At 35.8% G+C, this 25,337-nt stretch overlaps 1 protein-coding gene across 1 annotated transcript in view; it reads right to left on the minus strand.

The window, feature by feature from the left end:
* Positions 1–514: 514 nt before the first annotated feature.
* LOC124367409 (tubulointerstitial nephritis antigen-like) overlaps positions 515–25,337 on the minus strand; it is a 132,157-nt gene continuing 107,334 nt past the window's right edge. Inside the window, exons 5-9 of the mRNA XM_046824205.1 lie at positions 17,966–18,118; positions 15,717–15,865; positions 6,790–6,992; positions 5,716–5,876; positions 515–1,929 (exon numbers count right to left, since the gene is read on the minus strand). Of these exons, the coding sequence (XP_046680161.1) occupies positions 1,744–1,929; positions 5,716–5,876; positions 6,790–6,992; positions 15,717–15,865; positions 17,966–18,118 (852 nt within the window). The 3' untranslated portion in view covers positions 515–1,743. The remainder of the gene's footprint in view (positions 1,930–5,715; positions 5,877–6,789; positions 6,993–15,716; positions 15,866–17,965; positions 18,119–25,337) is intronic.

Consider the following 25,337-nt stretch of genomic DNA (forward strand, 5'->3'; position numbering starts at 1 on the left):
AGTCTGTTTGAACCCAAGAGTAGAAAACATTCTGTTGTATAATATACGAGACAGTTTAAACAAACAGCTCAGGTTGTAGGCTACTATGTGTAAACGTGAAGTGCGGTTTTTGTTTTGTTAAGTAAAAACACTGAAAAAGCCTGAGACAAAGAAGTGAAGATCTCAGACATAATATTTATACAGTTCTCTTAGTCTGTTTGAACCCAAGAGTAGAAACATTCTGTTGTATAATATACGAGACAGTTTAAACAAACAGCTCAGGTTGTAGGCTACTATGTGTAAACGTGAAGTGCGGTTTTTGTTTTGTTAAGTAAAAACACTGAAAAAGCCTGAGACAAAGAAGTGAAGATCTGATACATAATATTTATACAGTTCTCTTAGTCTGTTTGAACCCAAGAGTAGAAACATTCTGTTGTATAATATACGAGACAGTTTAAACAAACAGCTCAGGTTGTAGGCTACAATGTGTAAACGTGAAGTGCGGTTTTTGTTTTGTTAAGTAAAAACAAACCAGTTATTGGTAAACAAAATAAAACAAATGTATTTATTGACAAATAAATTAAAAATAAAACCATGTGTTAATACTTTAAACTTATAATACTGTACTGTACAGTAACCTATTCTAATCGATATACACTGGAATAAGCTGAACTAATCATACAAATATGATATATCAGCCGTGTAGACTGTACAGTATAAGGCAATGGTATGTTACTTACATCAAGATCGAATTATGTTTTAAAGGCAGCAAATTTATTTACCTACTCTATTCAAAATGAACACATTAGATGAATTATTAGTTAAAAATCAGATTCTCTCTTTTAGATGACAACAATTTTCTTGAAATGTCCATAATATAGGTGTAAAAAACAGTTTCTAAAATGAAACTTCTTATTTTGACTTACGTTGACAATTATTGCTTTTGAATAAAATTTTTAATGTACTTTTTTAATTTGACTTCCAGGTGTGTGAAAGCTCAGCATGGCACTTAAAGCACTCTAAGGGTTATATATGGCACATATAATCAACAAAAAAACAAATTTATAACAATTTCTCCACTTTTGCATTCTGGGTCCATGTTGGTAAACAGAGAGAAACATGAACATAATTTATTGTAGCTGCTGTAATCTGTTATAACGACAAGGCAGTGAACAACATTATGTTATAAAGATACCTCAATTAACACAGCCATTATTGAACAGATAAAGTTTAAAAATTGCTAAAAATAGAGGGAAAGAACTACAACATACACTGTACATAAGACTAAGAACACGAAACTAAGCAATATACAATTAATTACATAAAGGAAATATATTCTGAAGGAAAAAGAGTATAGGCTACTTTTTGGTCTAGTAGGCTATAAATTAATTGAACACAATAATTACTCTTACACAACTAAAACACATCGTAACATAATTGTTATATATATATATATATATATATATATAAATATATACAGTAACATTTCGGCTTTGATATTGCCAACATTGTACTTAAGTGCCATTTCTTTCAGATACATTGGGCAGTTTATTTTAAAACATGGAGGAAATAAAAAATACGAACAGTTCAACTAAAACAAAATAATGCTGACACAGACAACTTAAAATTACCTGAACTAGAGTTTAAAGTGTAAAAACAAATAGAAAATCTATACGGCCAGATTTTAATCGGAAACCCAATGCAAATACGCCCGCGTCTCAGTAGTTGAGATTCTCAAAGCGATCTTGTTCTCTTGGTGACAGTCTACGACAAACTGTTGAGGATCATGTTGGTGCTGTCCATCTTCGGCATGGAAGGATCCTTCTTCGGAACAATTGGGTTGATCCAGGATGCCATCACCAAGCTCTCTATCTCGCATTCATTCACTCCCCTGACGATGCGGAAGTAGCCGTTCTCGCCCCACCATGTACCCCATGAGTTGGAGACGATCTGGAAAAATTAAATGTGTTAATGCGTTTTAACATAACCTAGAGAACGGTAGATATTCATGACCAATTCGCAGGAATGTATTGCTAGGGATAAGGATGTAGGGGTCCGGACTCCCCAATATTTTCAACTTTTGATTATTATTATTTAAATAATTCAGTATTCCTGGCATCTCCTGCAGAAAGATCGTTCTCAACACATAAACGGGTAAAAAAATTTTTAAGGAACAAAATAAGGAATGAGTGGTTGACTGCACTTGCCTTACTTTCTGTCCTCTACTGGATAACAGCAGTTTCTCCAGAGCAAGTAATAAGTAAGGTGACTCAGAAGTCAAAAGAATTTTACTTTTACAAAAACCCTTTTACATAATTACTTTTCCGAATGTGGATTTGTACACTATGTACTGTATTTTCCAGATAATAAAAGCATATCTTAGTAATTAGGTCACTAATTAAGTCTAATCAATTTCAATTATCATCCCACACAGCCTAGTAAAGCAGTGCCTCTACAATTACGAATATCAATCGTCAGTACAACCTATTCAAAAGGTTCGTGCAAAATTTTTCTATTGTACTTCTTAAATTTTAAAGTATCCAAACACTTTAGTGTTTCTGGGGAAGACCCCCAATTTCGTTTTGACCCCTCCCCCAACGTTTTCCTAGCTACGTTCATTTCACTTTTTGTTTCTGGCAGTCACAGTATAATGATGTTCAATAAAAGACTCCTGGAAGTGTTGCTATTTGACTTTGTAGTTCGGACAGTTATTTATACACTGTTTGTGCCAAACAGTTGGTTGTAATCGCGGCCATATTGATTTTAACCTCAAAAGTACTATATTAAACACATAAAGACACAATTAATTCATCCGGTTTTTTCCTCATTTTTGTTGATTATTTAGAAGAAATCTCAAATTTTGTTGAACTTCATCATTGAAGTATTAAAGAAGTATAATCGTTACAAAAAAACTAAAAGCTTCTGGAAGCGTATTAATAAGATCCTCAAAACGAGATAAATTCCATAAAGCTAAGATCACAGTAAGGTCGTAACAGTGCGTGAGGTTTAACATTGTTCTTATGGGGAAACCAAGGTCGCTCCATAACAGCTGGTTCTTAACAAGAACGCTAAAGAAAATTAAAAAAAAATGGTTTATGTCTGAATTAACTAAGAATTATCATTTCGGCATTAACAAAGAGGAGTTTATTTATACACTGTTTGTGCCTAACAGTTGGTTGTAATCGCGGCCATATTGATTTTAACCTCAAAAGTACTATATTAAACACATAAAGACACAATTAATTCATCGGGTTTTTTTTTCCTAATTTTTGTTGATTATTTAGAAGAAATCTAAAATTTTGTTGAACTTCATCATTGAAATATTAAAGAAGTATAATCGTTACAAAAAAACTAAAAGCTTCTGGAAGCGTAATAATAAGATCCTCAAAACGAGATAAATTCCATAAAGCTAAGATCACAGTAAGGTCGTAACAGTGCGTGAGGTTTAACATTGTTCTTATGGGGAAACCAAGGTCGCTCCATAACAGCTAGTTCTTAACAAGAACGCTAAAGAAAATAAAAAAAATGGTTTATGTCTGAATTAACTAAGAATTATCATTTCGGCATTAACAAAGAGGAGTTGTGACTCAACCAAGTTAATTAACTATTTATACAATAATTTGTTCCCATCGAATTTGTATAACCTTTAATATCCATGTTTGAACATTATTATTACTATTAAATTCTCGAGCGGGTTTTCATTTCATTCATTCATTGGTAAATTTTGAGGGTATTTTTGTTTGTGCTTTAATTTGTTTCTTTTAAAGAGTAATTTTATCCACAACGTACAGAAAATAAATCATAACAATTGACCAAAATACTAGTCGGATTATCTATCCATTAATGGTCTTAGAAAATAAACAACCAGGTCCTTACTCAACTCGGGGTTTTCGGACAATTTTACCCTCAAGAGACCCAGGCTGAGGTTCGTCACACGTCTGCGGGGCAACGGGGGCAAAACTGAGTAAAATAAGCAATACTAAAAATGCCTACAGAGATATATATATGTAAATAAAAGTCGTTTGACAGGTATTTGGTCTTCCGATCATATGTTGGTTTGCTTATTTAAACACATATGTGACAGATACGGCCAAATACAAAATAATTGAATCGGAAAAAGTAAGCCCTCTGTGGTGTAATGGTATCACATTCACCCGGCAAGTGAGAGATCCGGGTTCGACTCCCGGCGGAGCAGGTACTTTTTGCGATTCAATGTTTATTGAAATTATATATATATATATATATATATATATATATATATATATATATATAATATTTATATATATATATATAAACTGGACCAACAATTTTACACTGAGTCATATCCTTATAAAGAGGGAGTCCAGGATCACAAGTCCATTCCCCATGATATTTTGAAAATACGTTAAACGTGAAAATTGCACCAGTAGTTTGTTTTAAGCTACAACACATTTATGAGATCTTAAAACTCAACAATTTCCCGACGGAATATTCCGGAATCACTTTTTTTTGGAGAGTATTTTATACTTCTTGAACCAGTGGTCAGCCCCCTCCAAAGTAATGTTCTATATACGCCACTGCATTACGTAATATTAGTAGTAGACTTAAAACTCAACAATTTCCCGACGGATTATTCCGGAATCTCTTTTTTTGGAGAGTATTTTATACTTCTTGAACCAGTGGTCAGCCCCCTCCAAAATAATTTTCTATATACGCCACTGCATTACGTAATATTAGTAGTAGACTTAAAACTCAACAATTTCCCGACGGATTATTCCGGAATCTCTTTTTTTGGAGAGTATTTTATACTTCTTGAACCAGTGGTCAGCCCCCTCCAAAATAATTTTCTATATACGCCATTGCATTACGTAATATTAGTAGTAGACTTAAAACTCAACAATTTCCCGACGGATTATTCCGGAATCTCTTTTTTTGGAGAGTATTTTATACTTCTTGAACCAGTGGTCAGCCCCCTCCAAAATAATTTTCTATATACGCCACTGCATTACGTAATATTAGTAGTAGACTTAAAACTCAACAATTTCCCGACGGATTATTCCGGAATCTCTTTTTTTGGAGAGTATTTTATACTTCTTGAACCAGTGGTCAGCCCCCTCCAAAATAATTTTCTATATACGCCACTGCATTACGTAATATTAGTAGTAGACTTAAAACTCAACAATTTCCCGACGGATTATTCCGGAATCTCTTTTTTTGGAGAGTATTTTATACTTCTTGAACCAGTGGTCAGCCCCCTCCAAAATAATTTTCTATATACGCCACTGCATTACGTAATATTAGTAGTAGACTTAAAACTCAACAATTTCCCGACGGATTATTCCGGAATCTCTTTTTTTGGAGAGTATTTTATACTTCTTGAACCAGTGGTCAGCCCCCTCCAAAATAATTTTCTATATACGCCACTGCATTACGTAATATTAGTAGTAGACTTAAAACTCAACAATTTCCCGACGGAATATTCCCGGGCCCCTATTTTTTGGAGAGTTTTTATACTTGAACCACTTTGTGGGCCAGCCCCCACATAACGATTAACGGTCATTATCGACTGGTCTAATTCTTAGTTTAAACATTGCTTTAGTTTATTTGGACTCAGGTCACGATGTGACATCGGTGGAATATGTCAGACCAAGATGGCGAACCGAGCTTCAACCGCTTTATTAGCAGATACATCGAGACCTGCTCTACTCATTTAGTTCTTATTGCCCAATTCAGTGTTCCGCCAGCTTCACAACTTACCCAGTACTTGACAAGCCTGCCCTGTTGGGACTCTTCTCCCCAGCCCACGATCCTCACAGAGTGGAAGTTATTGGCACTGGGGTTGCGGTTGCGAGAGAGTGGGCCACATCTGTACACACCACTTCGGTAGCTGAAGAAATCCTGGGAGACTCGCATTATGGCTAAAACACAGATAATTTAACATTTATAAATGCATCTTGAAGAAATTAATGTGATAATTAAATGTATTTTTTTTACATTGTTTTATATTTTTACAGTTTCTAGATAGCAGTCATTCCAAAAATTTTGAAAAGGAATAGTTAGGCATAATTTAAGTTATTTTGCAATAAAACGCAAAACAGTTTTTTAGAATTATTAGGTCAATTGTATTTTTAAATCACGTACGGTTTACAGATAGCGGACAAACAAAGTTTTAACTAATATAACATTGCTGGAATAATTGTGAACACGGTATCTACCATACTTCTAGATAGACCGAACTTTAAACAGAGGCAGTATTTGTGCCAGAAAGCCATAGTTACGTTACTTCTTTTCCATAAGTAAGACATGAAAATTTGTAAAGTTGTGCCACTTTGCTTAATTTAAATTCCTGTTTTACGCAGATAATTTGAACCTGCTAATGTAGCATAAGCAACCAAAGTTTTACTAAATTTTTCTTCCACTTCAGAAAGCCATAGTTATGTTACTTCTTTTCCATTGTGGAAAATTGTAAAGTTGTACCAATCAAGGAAGAGGATATCTAAATTGAAGAAATTTCAAAGTAAGGCTTCCTAAAAACATTTCCAGGACAAATAATTATTAAATTAGAAGTTCTTACAGCAGAGAGAAAGGTTTCTAGATAATCCTGAATTTTCAACATAACTTGTCTCCTCATATTTTTATCCAGCAACAAAAAGACCTATATAATAATTCCAATAGAAATTTAAATTTGTGTTTGATTGCTTTGAGAAAATTTTATTTAATTAACAAAAATGTTGGTCTTCGTCTTTTAGGAATGATATAGTCATCCCGTGATACATGTATCTTTACATACCTTGAAGATATTGTACTTGTTTACTATAAATGTAAACCTACCTTGGACAGGTCCAGAAGTGAGGATCTCATGCATGATGGACTCTGGTTCTGTCGAGATCCTGTAGGCAGGTCCTGTTCGGTGCAGAGGTCTCATGGTATTGCCCGAGGCACACCGCGCCATGGTGCGCTTCTTGTCCGCTTTCTTGGATACGGTGCAGGAGGTCCTTTGGCCGACCCAGGGGTAACACTCGTCGGGAACCAAACTGGAAAAAGGACAGATTTGCTCGAAACGTTATAGTAAGAACCACCGGAGAGTGCGGTCGAGGGAGGAGCCTGTTTGGCGAGTGACTGAGCGACGTTGTCGAACTTATTCCCCACTGCACTCCTTGTTGTTCCCCACCTGCAGTTGTTTCTCCTTTTGGTTGTTTACATACTGGTGGTGATGTGAAACAACCAAACCTTGAGTGGGCCGATACAAAATTATTATTACACACATCTTTTTACTTTGAACTCATAAACCTAATTTTCGGGTTTTAGTCCACAATTTAAAAACATTCAGTTTCTTTAATCAGTTGTGTTTTGTAAACTCAATAACAATATCGTTCACAATAATTACGCACAACTTCATCACGTGTTGTTCAAACAATTATTACAAAACCAACAACACAAATTATCCCTAAGAGGCTTTACTTATGGCTTGTTTACCCCTACATATTGAACGTACACTGGGCAAAGCAAAAACCGATGTGTCTCTTAAATCTAAGCAACCTTATGGATGTCCAGGCGTGGCAAATAGCTAACTGCAAATGTCAAAATTCTGGGGTGCAAGGGTAGTGTGATAGGTCTAGAAGATGATTGTTGGAGTTGGAGGGGTTCCCTAAGGGTCAAAGGTTCTTACTAGCCAAGACATAAGGACTGGAGAGGGTGGCCCAGAGCTTACTTCCCTTCTTCCGAGGGGACATGACTGAGGTTAATGCACAAAATCCTCAACATGGGTCTGCCTACCCCCAACCTTATCCATCCAGAATATACTGTCACTCCGGAAGCAGCACAGAGATCCTTTTAGGACTAGATGCAATTTCTAATGTTCTTGTGCTATGAGAACAATAAAAACTTAACAAATGTTATGGTTGGTTGGTAGAGCCCAAGAAATTTAAATTCAACGCGCTGTACTGAATAAATAATAAAATGACGAGATCGATAAATTCCCCTCTCGTCATAAAAACATGAGTTAATGGGTTTAGTACCTTCCCCCCACCAACTAAAGTTCTAGAGACACTACTAATTTTTTCCATTCATTTAGACCAAATATGTTTCTGATTCAAAGATTTTCATCAGTTTCTATAGTTTCAGCAGTGTCTTTACTGATATTGTCATGTAATGCTTATGAACGGAAAAATTCACATTTTTCATTACTTTATGTGAAAGGTAAGTGTTTATCTAAACAATAAAATTCTAAAAATTTAACTAATTGAATTGTAACTGATCATTATTCATTCATTTACTGGCCTGCTATGGTTTTAAAAAATAGTTTTATTCTTCTAAAATATATCATGAGTTCTATAAATTCATTCATAGAACCAAATATAACATTTATGAGTTAGTAAACACATAAAATAATGAAAACTGCATTATTTCCATAAAATTATAACTGAACAAACATAAGTAAATATTTAGAATAAACAAATAAAAAAAAGCATTTGGATATCAAATGGTAGTAAAATACTTCTGAATAGTTAACACAAAAGAACTTAATTTATTTATTTATTTATTTAACGGCATTGCCATTTTTACAGTGCTTACAAAGTGTGGTGCACAACAATACTATATAGTATTACAATACTGTTTACATGCCTAAAACAATATCAGATAATAAATAATAAATGCTCCAGTATCCATACTTACATACACATATATATAACCAAATAATAATAATAATAGATAATAATATATAAATATAAATAATAATATATAGATGGATATACCCATGATATATAGATAATAAATGAAAACAACATGTACATGTATATACTTACATACGTAACTAAACAACCAACAATAATCAATATTGAATAGATAATGCGCATAACAACAACTACTACTACTACTAGGAACAATAACAAGAATAACAACAACAACAATAATAAATAGTAATAAATAACAATAAATTAAACTCTACAATGCAATACCTAAAAACAGAAACACTTTAACCTAGACATAATAAACTAAACAACAAAATAATAAATGTACCCAAATTACAATCATAACGAGTAAATAGTGAAAATATTACATATTAATTGAAGAGGCTCTGGAGACGGCAGCGGAAGCTGGAAATGCTTGAGGGGTGGAAGAAGTCCAGATCTTCAGAAACTGAATTGCCATGCCTCTGTACTCTAATGATAGAGCTGTTCCTCATGTAATTGGTTCGTGCAGATGTTGTGACGAAGAGGTTTTGCGATCTTGTGCCGCAGGTTGGTACTCTGAGGTACTCTGAGAGAAATTCTCTGAAGAAGGTCAGGGCAATCGATGTCAGCCGTTACTAGACGCCAAAGAAACAGGATATCACTCATGATACGTCTAGTTTCGAGGGAAGGAAGCTTCATGAGGGCGGCAACATCACCCAGTGGGACTTCTTGGTACCGGTACCCAAGACGGGTCCCGATGAGGCGGAGAAAACGACGCTGGACCGCCTCCAGAGCGTCCTTTAGGTAGACCTGGTGAGGTGACCATATGACTCCACAGTATTCGAGGTGGGGTCTTACAAGGGTACAATAAAGAATCCTTAATGAATGAGGGTTTGAGAGGGTTCTGGCAAGGCGATGGATAAGACCCAGATTGCGCAGGGCTCTAGAACAAGCCACACCAACATGGCGATCCCAAGCAAGAGACTGTGTAAATGTGATCCCAAGGTCCTTAACTTCAGCTGTTCTTCTGAGAGTGGTGTCATTTACGGTGTACTCTCGTATTATGGGAGCTCTGCAACGGTGGAAAGTCAAAGTTACACATTTTTCCACGTTCAAGGCCATTTTGTTCTTTATACACCAATCGGCGATGTAATTGATTTGGGTCTGAAGCAGGTCTTGGTCATCCACCGATGCAATCCGCTGATAAAGTTTCAGGTCATCAGCGAATAACAAACAGCCACACTTTATAATAGAGGTGATGTCGTTAACAAAGATGTTAAATAATGCTGGACCAAGTAGGGAACCCTGGGGCACTCCGGACGTGGCAATAAAGGTCTTGGACAATGAACCATTATAGCGAACCTGGAGGATTCGTCCACACAAGTAACTGGACAACCACCGAAGCAAACCCCCACCAAAACCGCAAACCTCCAGTTTCCTCACAAGTAAGCAATGGTCAACGCGGTCAAAAGCTTTAGCGAAGTCAAGCTCAATGACATCCACCTGCTTGTGATCGTTGAAAGCGTCAATGATGTCGGATTGGAATACAATGAGGTTGGTAGCAGAGGATCTGCCCCGCCGGAATCCGTGTTGGCGGGGGGTGATAATCTGGGAAACTGCAAAGTTAACTCTACTGAGAACTAGCCCCTCAAATACTTTGGCAAGAACAGGCAAGATAGCAATAGGTCTGTAGTTTTTTATGTCGTCTGTGGGACCTTTTTTGTGGATAGGAACAATAAAGCTCTTCTTGAGTGCGTCAGGAAAGACTCCAGTGAATAATGATCTATTAAAGAGCTTGGTGAGTGGATAAGCAAGGAGGTTACAAATGTGCTTAATGGCTGATGAAGGTATGAAGTCAGGTCCACATCCCTTTGAATCGTCCAGACCAAGTAGAGCTTGCCGTACTTCAGGAACATTGAGTACTATTGATGATAATAAGGCAAAGGATGGAGGGGTGGACGGGGGATCATCAGCAACGTCATCATCATGGTTGAAAGCTGCAGAGAAGAAGTCAGCAAAGAGATCAGCTGCAGTTTGGTCTGAAGTTGACGTTATTCCGTCCAATCTAAGGGTTGTGGGAGTAGAGCCACTGCGATTGAGATTCTTTACATATGACCAGAAAACTTTTGGATTGTGCGGGAGAACTTCTTGGATGTGATCTGCATACGCCGTGAAACAGTCCTTGGCTAGGGCCTTGCATTGAGCTCTTATTACGGCAAAACGCTGGTATGTTACTTCGCATCGCGTGGACTTATATTCCTTGTGGAGAGCTTTCTTCAGAAATATTAAGTTCTTTAGATCACGGGAAAACCAGGCTGGAAAGTTGGAAAATCCCCATTTCTTCAAGGGCGAGTGCTTGAGAACAGACTTACTGATTGTATCTATTAACACCCAGAAGGACTCATTGATGTCATGGATAGCATCCAGGGAGGCAAAGTCGAACGTGCAAAGATCGTCATGAAGTGTGCGTAGATTACACTTGGCAGGATTTGGAGCAAGATTGAAAGTCAGCGCAGCAGGTGCTGGTATAGGGACAAGGCAATTGAGAGATGGATGGTGGGCATCTTCAATGAGGAGGGGACATTGATCTCGTTGAACGTGAACATCAAGCGAAGAGTGAACTCATTAATATGTAATAATAAAAATAGATCTTTTGTCACAAAAGAAATAAACCAATACATTGAACTTAAGAGAGATCATTAAAATTTTATAAACCAAAACAGCATTTACCATTAGATTTAAATTTTTTCTTAATGTCTGTATAGTTAAAAAAAGGAAAAGAGCCTACAAGGGACTTAATGGCATGTGAGTAGACTCGAGTTGAAACTTTTATGTTTTGGATCTTTATATTGAACAGTGTGTGGATTAATTTAATACAATGTTCAATTGAAAATCGTAATCTGAAGTAAAAAGAAATATGGATACCATTTAAGAATTTAAATAATAATTTTGTAGAGAAAATAAACAACCTCAATAAAGAAAAACATAAGTGTACAAATTAACAAAATTAGGATTACAAAGTTACTACTTTGTAAAAATATATTTTTGTAGATACAAAAATAACATACAATACAATACATATTTAGTTTTGAGAGGAAACACAGATAAATGTTATTCGAGACATGAACACGTGTCTCATGTTTGTGTGAGTAGAAGTAGGAGGGGATAAACAGGTTAAATGAGTATATGATTTATTACAGAGCGAGTGTAAAGTAAAGCTGCTGGTGAGTAAAGTGACAGGCCACATTAATATGTTAAACTCGACACGAACACGTGTCTCATGTTTGTGTGAGTAGAAGTAGGAGGGGATAAACAGATTAAATGAGTATATGATTTATTACAGAGCGAGTGTAAAGTAAAGCTGCTGGTGAGTAAAGTGACAGGTCACATTAATATGTTAAACTCGACACGAACACGTGTCTCATGTTTGTGTGAGTAGAAGTAGGAGGGGATAAACAGATTAAATGAGTATATGATTTATTACAGAGCGAGTGTAAAGTAAAGCTGCTGGTGAGTAAAGTGACAGGTCACATTAATATGTTAAACTTGACACGAACACGTGTCTCATGTTTGTGTGAGTAGAAGTAGGAGGGGATAAACAGATTAAATGAGTATATGATTTATTACAGAGCGAGTGTAAAGTAAAGCTGCTGGTGAGTAAAGTGACAGGCCACATTAATATGTTAAACTCGACACGAACACGTGTCTCATGTTTGTGTGAGTAGAAGTAGGAGGGGATAAACAGATTAAATGAGTATATGATTTATTACAGAGCGAGTGTAAAGTAAAGCTGCTGGTGAGTAAAGTGACAGGCCACATTAATATGTTAAACTCGACACGAACACGTGTCTCATGTTTGTGTGAGTAGAAGTAGGAGGGGATAAACAGATTAAATGAGTATATGATTTATTACAGAGCGAGTGTAAAGTAAAGCTGCTGGTGAGTAAAGTGACAGGTCACATTAATATGTTAAACTCGACACGAACACGTGTCTCATGTTTGTGTGAGTAGAAGTAGGAGGGGATAAACAGATTAAATGAGTATATGATTTATTACAGAGCGAGTGTAAAATAAAGCTGCTGGTGAGTAAAGTGACAGGTCACATTAATATGTTAAACTCGACACGAACACGTGTCTCATGTTTGTGTGAGTAGAAGTAGGAGGGGATAAACAGATTAAATGAGTATATGATTTATTACAGAGCGAGTGTAAAATAAAGCTGCTGGTGAGTAAAGTGACAGGTCACATTAATATGTTAAACTCGACACGAACACGTGTCTCATGTTTGTGTGAGTAGAAGTAGGAGGGGATAAACAGATTAAATGAGTATATGATTTATTACAGAGCGAGTGTAAAGTAAAGCTGCTGGTGAGTAAAGTGACAGGCCACATTAATATGTTAAACTCGACACGAACACGTGTCTCATGTTTGTGTGAGTAGAAGTAGGAGGGGATAAACAGATATAAATAAGTATATGATTTATTACAGAGCGAGTGTAAAGTAAAGCTGCTGGTGAGTAAAGTGACAGGCCACATTAATATGTTAAACTCGACATGAACACGTGTCTCATGTTTGTGTGAGTAGAAGTAGGAGGGGATAAACAGATTAAATGAGTATATGATTTATTACAGAGCGAGTGTAAAGTAGAGCTGCTGGTGAGTAAAGTGACAGGCCACATTAATATGATTCAGCTTGGGAGATTTGAGCAATTACAGTTTTACTCATATTGAGCTACTGCTTTACACACCCAAAACCTAATCAATGTCAAAATCATCATAACTTTTATTGTATTTATCAAATAAAATTATATCGCATTGATAACATATACCGTTTGAGTTTAAATACTCTTCTCATTCTCAAACTAATAGTTGTAGTATTTCACATACATTGTCTTTGTATTAGCTTTTACTTTTAGATCCAATTTTCAATGTACATATTGTTCGAGTAACCAACAAAGATTAAATCTTGCGTATTAATCTTGGTGAACTCGAGGAGGATAATCTAGACATTCATTCTTTGACCAATCTCGAAGATTTTCTCTTGCAGATGCTACCACAGAGGACCAAACCGAATGTAACCTATTTATGGTATAAGTTTTAATATATCAAATATACAGGGTGTCTTAAAAGTTCCTCCCTCTATTAACTTTCTTATCAATAGAGACGGACTGATTTAATTTGAGGGATGTTTAAATGACCAACTGAGGAGTTTTTTGACATATGAAAAATGTTTTACTCTCCCCCCCCTCAAAATGGGGTATTTTGGGAGGAAGTCAAAAATATTAAATAAGAACCCCTAGTAAGTAATGCCTTATTTTAAAGGTATTAATAAAAAGAAGAAGAATAATAATAGAAAATTACAGACAATTAGAGACGATCTTGTCTCTATTGTTGCTCCATAAGATTTTGTGGCTAATTAAAGTTTGAAATTTATAAAATCCTACAGTTGAAATTACATTAAAAGTTATTGTAAGCCAGATAAAACATTCACTCACTCTGAAAACTAGATCAAAAAATCGTAGAGCAAGTTATTACAAGAATCAAAAACATCAAAAACCAGGATTAACATAGCATTTATTAGGTTTGGTTTTGCTTGACCGAGGCCCATTAGGAAATCCTGGGAATACCAATAGCTGGTTTGGCCGTGTCATCTCTTATTGTTTACCAGTTAGTACGTGAGACACATTCACTCGAGTTACTGTGTCAAAGTGGACTTCCCCTCAAAAAACCCAATTTGTGGAGGGGGGTGAGTCAAAACTTTTTATATGCCAAAAATCCTCAGTTGGTCATAAAAACATCCCCCGTAGTAAATCATTCCATTTATATTCATAAGAAAGTTAATAGGGTGGTTGGGTTGGTGGGACTTTTAAGACACCAGTTAAAAAAAATTCGATTGAAAAGCGTGTATAACTTACTACAATTAGTCTACGTTCTTTGATAGGAATTACCACCTCCTAGTTCCTAAATCTACATTGATTTCATTAACTAAAAACAAAGAATATTATTAACAAATTAGGATCAGTTACATAAAACTTTAATGAGTTACATAAAACATAGGCACATGTGCCTACAGTCTGCACCCTATATTGCAAATCTAAACTATATTTCTATTGGCGAATTCCTGACTGACAGAAGAAAAATATGGCACTCCCATGAGTAAAAGCTGAGCATTAGCGAAGCCTAATCACCATAACACGTTAGAACCTGCAAATAAAGGTGGAGGCCACTTTGAAAACCTTAATTAAGTCATCATAAATAATTACTTTTAACAGTAATGTAAATCCTTGTTTCAAGGACGTAGCCAGCGAAGGGGTCCAAGGGGTCCTTAACTCCCCCCCAAATATTTTAAAATAATTTTTTAGAAAACAATTATTATCATTTAAGTAATTCAGTATTACTGACATGCACTGCTAAAAGATGGTTATCAATAAAGACACGGATCAAGGACTTTTTAAGGAACACAATCGGTCCTTACTCTCTGTCCACTACGGGGACATATCAGTTGTGTGGACACCCCGAAAATATTTTCCTGGCTATCTTCTTGCCTTGTTTGTATAAAATTGAGTATTTGTGAAATTGGAACAGCGTTCCAACATTCCACTGAACAAATATTGCACTCTTGAATTAAAAGTTTTTGTTTGTACATAGTATTATGAGCACCTTTAATTAATGTTAAAAAAAGAGTCTCTGAAAATATCAGCGCTCCTAGGGGCTAAACTGTTAACTATATAAAAATAATACCAGAAATAAAGTAGGTAATAGAATTGCACGTTAAACCCAAATCCACCAGAAAAAGAGAAAAAGAGGGTTTCCATAAGAGGTTTCAAAGTTGTCCGCCATATTGAATAGTAGCCACAACATTTTAAAACATTTACTAAGTAATATAAATGAGTATAAACAATACTGTAAGCTAAAAGCTTGCTGTAAAATTCATACTTTCTGAGATCACAATGGTGGCAGCCTTGAATTGACCATCTAGCAGAGCTACAGTGAAGATATTAAAGGAATAAGACTTTAAGATACAGCAACATGTCTCAACCAAAGATCGACTGTACCAACTCAAGCTCAAATTCAATGAACTTACCCAAACTTCTGAATGAACTTCCATGCTCTGGAGATGTGTCCACCATCGCATCCTCTCTGGTTCTTCTCGTTACAGCTGAGGAGGTGTTGGGGTGACAGGACAGTTCGGTCCTCGCCATTGGACACCATCATGAGACGATCTGTAGCCACCTTTACACAATATACAATTATTTCTCAAGAAAGCAAAAGGAAGTCCTGATTGTGTTGGGGTGACAGGACAGTTCGGTCCTCGCCATTGGACACCATCATGAGACGATCTGTAGCCACCTTTACACAATATACAATTATTTCTCAAGAAAGCAAAAGGAAGTCCTGATTGTGTTGGGGTGACAGGACAGTTCGGTCCTCGCCATTGGACACCATCATGAGACGATCTGTAGCCACCTTTACACAATATACAATTATTTCTCAAGAAAGCAAAAGGAATTCCTGATTGTGTTGGGGTGACAGGACAGTTCGGTCCTCGCCATTGGACATGAGACGATCTGTACAAAAGGAAGTCCTGATTGTGTTGGGGTGACAGGACAGTTCGGTCCTCGCCATTGGACACCATCATGAGACGATCTGTAGCCACCTTTACACAATATACAATTATTTCTCAAGAAAGCAAAAGGAAGTCCTGATTGACAATATGCGACGAATAACAAATAATCTACAATTGCAACATGAGCTGATAAATCTGTCTCAATGAGAAAAAACTCAACAGAAAATTTACGTTAATATTTGAAATCAAACTTAAACAGAAATAACTTGTTAACATTTTTACAAAATTTGAAATTAACGAAATGAAGAAAATTTTAGTTTGAAGACTTTACTGTGATTACAAGGTTATGTCAGGGATAAAGGGAGTCAGACTTTGTAAAACTAAATAAATGAAGCGAATAACTGTGTACCTGAAAATATATACAGGGTGTCCCATAACTAGCTGGACAAAGCTATACTATGTTATTGCTCAGGTCAAGACAACCATCATGAGACGATCTGTAGCCACCTTTACACAATATACAATTATTTCTCAAGAAAGCAAAAGGAAGTCCTGATTGTGTTGGGGTGACAGGACAGTTCGGTCCTCGCCATTGGACACCATCATGAGACGATCTGTAGCCACCTTTACACAATATACAATTATTTCTCAAGAAAGCAAAAGGAAGTCCTGATTGTGTTGGGGTGACAGGACAGTTCGGTCCTCGCCATTGGACACCATCATGAGACGATCTGTAGCCACCTTTACACAATATACAATTATTTCTCAAGAAAGCAAAAGGAAGTCCTGATTGACAATATGCGACGAATAACAAATAATCTACAATTGCAACATGAGCTGATAAATCTGTCTCAATGAGAAAAAACTCAACAGAAAATTTACGTTAATATTTGAAATCAAACTTAAACAGAAATAACTTGTTAACATTTTTACAAAATTTGAAATTAACGAAATGAAGAAAATTTTAGTTTGAAGACTTTACTGTGATTACAAGGTTATGTCAGGGATAAAGGGAGTCAGACTTTGTAAAACTAAATAAATGAAGCGAATAACTGTGTACCTGAAAATATATACAGGGTGTCCCATAACTAGCTGGACAAAGCTATACTATGTTATTGCTCAGGTCAAGACAACCATATTTCACCATAAGAATTATAAGAATAACAGTTTTTAGAGAATATCACAAATCTAATGACACCAAAATTATATAAAATGAACAATAAAAAACTGACTTAGAGCAAATTTACTGTGAAAAGAGATGTTCCACGTTGAGAGCTGCTGTTTATTCAGTTTTTGTATTGTTGGCTATTTGCTGACAATCTCAATGTGGGCCATGTCTTGTCACAGTAAATTTACTCTAAATCAGTTATTTATTGTTCGATCTAAATAATGTTGGTGTCGTTAGATTTATAATAACAGCTTCTAGAAACTGTTATTTATGTAAATCTTGAAAAAACTGTTGGTATTTAAGATATTCAAGTCTTATATCTTATCTTGTTTCCTTCATAGTATTGTTGTTAGAACATAAAAATTTCTCACTAAAACTAGTTATTTTATTAAAGAAAAATTTGATGAAATCTTTATTCTTGGATGAGAAAAAGCAGATTGGTTTTAGCATTTTTAAGCTGGAAAGGAACAGTAAAAACATAAAATGTGCATAAAATGCTTTTTTTTGTCTATGACATTATTAATTAACATTTAAGAAATATGATAAATGTAAGAAATGTGTTCAAAAATTTAAAAAAATTACAGCAAAATAGAATTACCTGAACTGTGCTCATAACCCAATCCGCAGCACACCACCCTTGGTCCAGAGGTTGGGAGATCATACCTGGCCGTTCACTGCGCAAGTCGTACCAGAGGCGCGCGCGCACATTGTCTCGGTCGAAATGAGCGTTGATAGGTCTCATTGAGTATGCCTGCAAGTAATCTCATATAAGTAAGAGTGTAACTGGTACCCAGCAGGGATCAATTCTGGCTGGTTTATACCTTCCAGTTGAACCCACCACTGGGGACAGCAAAAACCGATGTGTCACTTAAGTCTGGATGTCCAGAAGCAGCACACCACTAACTGCAAATCTCGAAATTCTGGGGTGCAAGGGCAATTCGAGAGGACTAGTCTACTGCGGGAGATGACTGTTTGAGTTTAGTGGGGTTCGTTCTTTAAGTACCACAGGTTCTTACTAGCCTCAACAAGGGTATGCCACCCCCTGCCTGCTTTGACTGAAGAGGCTGGTTGAGAGCTAGCCTCACCTTCTTCTAGGACGACATGACTTTGAGATTACTGCCCTAATTCTTCCTCATGGATCTTGATAGGAGGCCCCTAACCTTACCCATCCTGAATATCCTGTCACTTCGGAAGCAGCGCTAAGGTTCTTACAGGACTAAGTGCAATTTAGAAGCTTCTTGTCCTAAGAAAAAAAAGGTGTCACTGATCATAGAAATTAATTTCGTGAATTACCCATTACGACCAATTCTGGTTGAATCCAAGAGTTCCTAAAATTAAAATGTACATTACTGGCCTTTGATTTTTTACAGAAGACCTCAATGCCCTTTAGTACCAAAGGATCTTAGTGCGTGTTTCTGTAGTGACAGGATATTCAGGAACACCTCCTGTCATGATCCATAGGAGGTGTTGTATCATCGGTCCAGTTCCAGATTCTTCCAGTCAAGATAGGAGGAGACACCAATCTCACATATTTAAGATAGCAACAGCCTCTATCATTAAGAAGTGATCCATCCACGCATTAAATTACACCAGCCTTAGCCACATTCAAAACTTGAAACTTATATTAAAAGACTTATAGCCTAAGTATTAAAAGTTTATTTTCAAAATGGGGGTGCTCACCCCCATGCCAACCTCCTTAACCAAAGCTAAAATTTTGGAATAGCATCTAATACCCTGTAACACCTCAAATTGAAACACATAAAAAAGGCTGTATTTTGGTAAGAAAATTGAAATCGGCCAAGCCATTTGGTATCAGCAGCCAATAATCTAATTTCTTACATAACTATTAGTCTACGAACTACTGTACTACTGCTAATAACAACAAAATTACTGAAGGCAACTGAATACTGTTGTAAATCCTTTGTAAAATTCAAATCAAATGCTAAAATTGGTAGCCATTGTTGTTCTAGCAAAAAATAACCTATTTTAAAATTCTTGCATAACCTTTCTAAAAGTTTCTCTGGTTAAGCGTCTGCACTCAGCAGTGATCCTGTTTTTCAAGTCTTCAACACCAGTGGGATGTGTTTTAAAAACTACTGATTTAAAGTGGCCCCACAAAAAGAGTTTAAGGGTTTTAAGTCTGAGACCTTGCCGGCCACTCAATTGATCCTCTTCTACCGATCCAGTGATCCGGGTTGTGTGCATCTACTCATTGTCGCACAGGAAGAGCACATATGTTTTATTGTCAACAAGATGGAGCTCCTCCACATTGTGCCCATCAATTGAGAATAAGTGTTTTAATACGAGTTTGAAGTTTTCAAATGAACACCCTATAGAGTATATTTAGTTGATATTTTTTAAATAAAAAAAATATATAAAAGTCAGTCTAAGGTCGTGAACAAATTTTGTACGCATCTCTTGTTGCGAATAACTGTGAATGATGATGAACTAAATCAAATCAAATCATATTTTATTGCATTTTTACAATTTTACATTGCATTGCAAATGCCAGTAAATCATTTTGTAATTAGTTTTCACACATGCCAACGTTAAAGCATTCACACATGCACCCAAACCTACACTTCCACACATTCACTCAAGCACACTCTCACTGACCCCAGATCCAATGCCTCTCATAAATCCCAGCGGCTCATCATGAACTCATAGACAGAGTAGAACGCTCTGGACACCAATAGGCGTTTTATACGAGTTTTGAATTGGTTTTTATTGTTGGAGTTCTTTATACTTTCTGGGAGCTTATTGATCAATCTAACAACAACGTGTTGAGGCAGATGCTGCGTAAGCGTCAGCCTGTGCTGTTGGGCTCGATAGTTGTCCCTGCCTCTTGTTTCATATCGGTGAATGTCCACACTGCGAACCATAGTGAATTTTGATTTGCAATACATGATCACGTCGTATATGTAGAGGCAGGGTAATGTCAGAAATTCAAGCTCTCTAAAAGATTCCCTGCATGACTCTCTGTAATTTAACTCTCCAATTATTCTGGCAGCCTTTTTTTAGAGTCTAAGACTCGCTCAAATTTGTTTTTGGCACAGCCTCCCCAAAGTCTCACTCCATACGCAAAGTGTGGGTGAATTAGGCCATAGTAGGCCATTTTTAGAACTTTAGGGGAACATAACTTTGCTAGGTGGCGCAAGGCATATATGCCTGCTGAAATTCTAGCACACATATTGTCGACGTGGTCATCCCAGGGCAATCCTCTGTCAAGGAACAATCCGAGAAACTTTGTGGCATATGTTTTCTCTAAAAAGACATATCCATAAATACAGCTGGACCGTTCTGAAAGCTCATTCTGTCTAAGGCAGAAATGTACAACATTCAATTTGGATTTGTTTGTTTCCAAGTTCATTTCAGCAAAGTATTGTATGCAGGAATTGAGTTCTATGAACGTTGTGACTTCCAGTTCTTGCAATGTTTTGCTTTTAAAACAGAGAGATCACAGAAATCAATCTACTGACATAAATCAGGAATAAAAGAGGCCCAAGAATAGATCCCTGAGGGACACCATGAGGCACTTTAATGTTGTTTGATACGACGTTCGAAATCTCCACTGTCTGATCTCGCTCCTTTAGGTAGGAGGCAAGCCATAACCACGGAAGCCCCCGAACGCCGCCACATCTCTCCAACTGGTGCAACAGTGTGTCATGATGCACACAGTCAAATGCTTTGGATAGGTCAAGAAATATGCTAAGCACATGTTCTCACCTCTCCAATCCATCGACAACATTGTCCAAAAGGTTATTCACGGCATCGATTGTGGATTTATTTTTCCTGAATCCAAATTGCTCTTGATTCAGAACTAGCTTGTTTTCCAGAAAGCTTTCAAGTTTTTCAGAGAAAATCTTTTCAAAAATTTTGCTAAACACGGGCAGAATTGAAATAGGACGATAGTTGCTTTTACAATACAAGGATCGTCCTTTTTGAAAATTGGAATGACTTTGGCTGTCTTCAGAAGCGATGGAAAAGTTCCAGATTCAAATGAAAAATTTATCAATTTTGTGAGTGGTTCCAATATGTGCCTGAAGCAGCGTTTGAGTAACCACACTGACATCCCGTTTCTGTCATATGTTTTCGAATTCAATCCTTGTATGACGCGTGCTACCTCCCTCTCACACACAGGAGCCAGAGCCATGGGTACAACCGGCTCTAGAACGGTGCGGCTTCATAGCACCTAATCTTTTAGCACCTAATCTCATACCACCTACAGAAAAAAAGTCGTCATTTAGGTGCTGTGATATTAGTCGCTATAAGTTTAGGTACTGTGCAACGATCCACGGTTCGTTTAGGTGCCGTGAGACTGTTTTCAAGTTTCAGTGTCACAGCACCTCTCGCTTTGTTCCAAAGGGGCCTTGGTGGGGACAGAGGGGATGGAGGAGAATCCAACCTTGCCCCTCACCCCGCTCCCAATGACCCGCCATTACTGTCCTCTACAGCAGGGCGAGCAGTCGACAGCACAAGGCGAGGCGACACGAGATAGACAATTGTCTCCTCGCACAAGAGAAGGGTCCGTGCGCATGGCGTGCGGCGGTTGTTGATTACAACTAATAATGGCAAAAAAAATTATTTACCTTGAATTTGAATGAATGTTTAGGCCAAACCGCAAATCTTGCACATAATCCAATATTGTAAATTATTTGTTCATCTAATTTCATTGTGTTTTACATTTTTATATAAGTTTTTATCGTCATTGGAATTAAATGTGTTCAAATCGTATATTCCGTGCACTGAAAACCGGTAATAATTTGCATTCAAATCTATATAAAAATAGGCAAAGCCTTAAATCATTCATCACTTATTCTGCAATTTCCCTACGTCAGACAAAGTAAATATTTTATACACGTAAGTATCATGACTTACATAAAAAGCAAATTTATTTGGATTAAAATGTAACATCCATAGGGAATTTCAACCATTAGAAGAACTATAGTTTAGCTTTTTAACCTCCCAATGTTCTATAACAGTGAAATTTGACTCACGAGTTTTATACTTTCAGCCGAAAAATCTAGCTATTTCATGCCAAACTGCTAGATAAGTGTTATAATGAATACAAGTACTATACATATATGATGTTTTTGTGAACCAAATACGAGATTACTTAAAATAACCCGAACGATGTTAGAAGCATTGAAAGACTCGACAGAGTGTAACATAAGTGGTAGCGCACATACGATTCTTCTTTATCTTAAAATCAATAGAGTTCTTATTTAGACCAATAAGAGCATATGTACCAAGTTTGAAGTCACTAGGGCCTTTATAATAAGAGTTATCGTACAGACGGACGCACAACAAACCATTTCAATAAAGCCTTTCGATTCTTCATAAAGCGTTAATAAATAGGCGGTTCTTTACATTGCATTAAGAAATATATTTATTTTACAATTACTATATAAAACTTATAAGTCAAACTGCAATTTGTATAATACATTCCATAAAATAACGAAACTAACCTGAGCTTTTTATAGTAAAAAAGTCAAACTGTACAAAAATGGATTATATTAGTTTTTAATATTTAACTCAATGGTGTTATCAAGATGTTTGTTCTCAATGTAAAACAAATCTACACTTCGTTTGTGCTGATATTTTAGAAAGCACATGGAATCGCATGGGACAAGCACGTCGTGAATCATGGAAGTGTAAGAACTGCTGCTCAGGTAAGAGTAAATAGCAAAAATAAACAATTACTAAGGACATTTTGGCCAAATTGCAAGAAGAAGTTTTGTCAAAATGGAGGATACCGTTAAGGCTCAATTTGAAAAATATGATATTACTTTTAAGAAACAAAATGGGTGAATTTAAGGAGCCCATACAATTTTTTTCTATTTATTTTTGCTTATAAATTTGTAATGCTTATAATTACATTTTTTGTACATATTGTTAATGCTGCTTTATTCTAAGTAATATTATAATAATCTCGTGGTATACCATTTATTAGATTTACACTGCTTTTGGCTAGTTTATGAATTTAGTTTAAGTGAAGACATTGTTATGGAAATATGAATTGGACAATGAACACTAAGATAACTTTATTGTAATTATGATTCAACTGAACTCCCGCACGCGCGGCTTGAGGTGCACTGGGAGGTAAATTGTATTTTTAGATAATAAAGAAGATTGAACTTTAACTTGAACTTGAAAAATTGATTTAAGAATATTATTTTAATATTCTATTAAAAAGTGCATATTGTTGTCTATCAATGGCATGAGTATACATTTTAAAAAGGTGAAGATGTCTAAATTCTTTCAATCTGGCTTATGGGCTTATATGAAATAATATCCATAGTATGATTACAAATAAGACCTACATATTACACATAACAATGAATCACAACATATTCTTATTTCGACAAATTTTTAGTAATCCGTTGAAATGTTAAGAAATGTTATAATAAGAGGTGGATCAAAATAGTTGCCTGGAATATTTTACAATTTGAAAACTATTCTAACATTGTTTCATAATCGAATTTTAACTGAGTATTTAAATGTTGTTGACACTCAGTTCATGTTCGTAAAACAGGCAGAAACATTTTTAAAATAAATTAAATTTCAGAACGGGGCTTGATCAGTAGATACGTAGACAGCAAATTTTTTTTATATATATACTTAAATATATATATATACTTATATATATACATATATATATATATATATATATATTATATATATATAGGGGGTTCTGCTAGTATATATATACTAGCAGTTACCCGCGGCTTCGCACGCAATCTTCTGTTGAAAAACTGTACAATAGATCTATGTATTCTTTTTCTATAACATAATAAACAGTCTAGAGATAATCGATAGTCACTCAAAGCTATTCCAATCTCCTGATCCAATTTAGATTTAAGTTTAAAGAACAGAGATTTGGGATCCTGAAGTCATAAAGTGAAACAGTTTTTTATAAGATTAGTATTTCCCTCCCACATTCCATGTTAATTTATTGACGTTCTTCGATGGCTTCAGTAACAATAAGAGTTAGCCTTTTTATCCCAATGACGAAAGTGTATCGTACAAGTCAAAAATTGCTGCGGTCAATATGGGTCTGTTCTGGTCGTTTAAATTCACCCCCGGTCTAATCTATTTATAGTTCCACAATTGATTTATGCTGTTGCGCTAACCAAAACAATGGTCTCATATGTTGGTTTCGGAATCTAACTTAGATTAAATTTTGATGATTAAGTGATTTTGATATTTTTACCGATCGCTAAATATGTATTAGGGGTATATGCTTCAAGTATTAGGGCAATATTATCTCCATTTGCTTTTCAATTACAATAGTAAAAAGGCCATACACAATGTTAAAGGAACTAACCAGATTAGATTACGTTATGTGCAAACATTCACAGCTTTATACAATAAGGCAGTTGTTATAACAACGTATAAATAGCATTTCTATTGTATTAGATGGATTATTGATCATTGGCGCAATCTAAATTTAAAATTAAATAACTTCATATTTGAAATCTACATTACACTACTGATTAAGCACTTTACAATAATTCAATATTTACTCAAATCTAAATGTAAACACATGTTTCTGCCTCTTTGATAAACTTCAGCTGAAAGTGTTAACAGCTACTCTAAGTGTTAATTCAGACCAAAAGCTATACTGGTTCCAAATTTCAGCACAATCCGTATATAGCAGTTTCAGCGTGATTCGAGGACAAACATCTTAACGTCTAAACATACAAACATCCAAACATCCAAATATCCAAACATTCAAACTTTCGCATTTATAATATTAGTGGGATATATATCTTATTACAGATTGCGCCAGTAACGCACTTATAAGAGCGTGTCTTGTTTTGGCTGTTCAAAGAAAATAACAACTTGTTATGAGTCTTTATAAAAATTATTAATCAGCCTGCTATCTCTGAATTTTGGTGTATTGGCGCGAATATCTCTCTTAGTAATGATTGCATAACAAATTTAAATTAATGTTTAAATTACATTGT

This window comes from Homalodisca vitripennis, chromosome 8, assembly GCF_021130785.1.
Source record: "Homalodisca vitripennis isolate AUS2020 chromosome 8, UT_GWSS_2.1, whole genome shotgun sequence".
Classification (NCBI taxonomy): Eukaryota; Metazoa; Arthropoda; class Insecta; order Hemiptera; family Cicadellidae; genus Homalodisca; species Homalodisca vitripennis.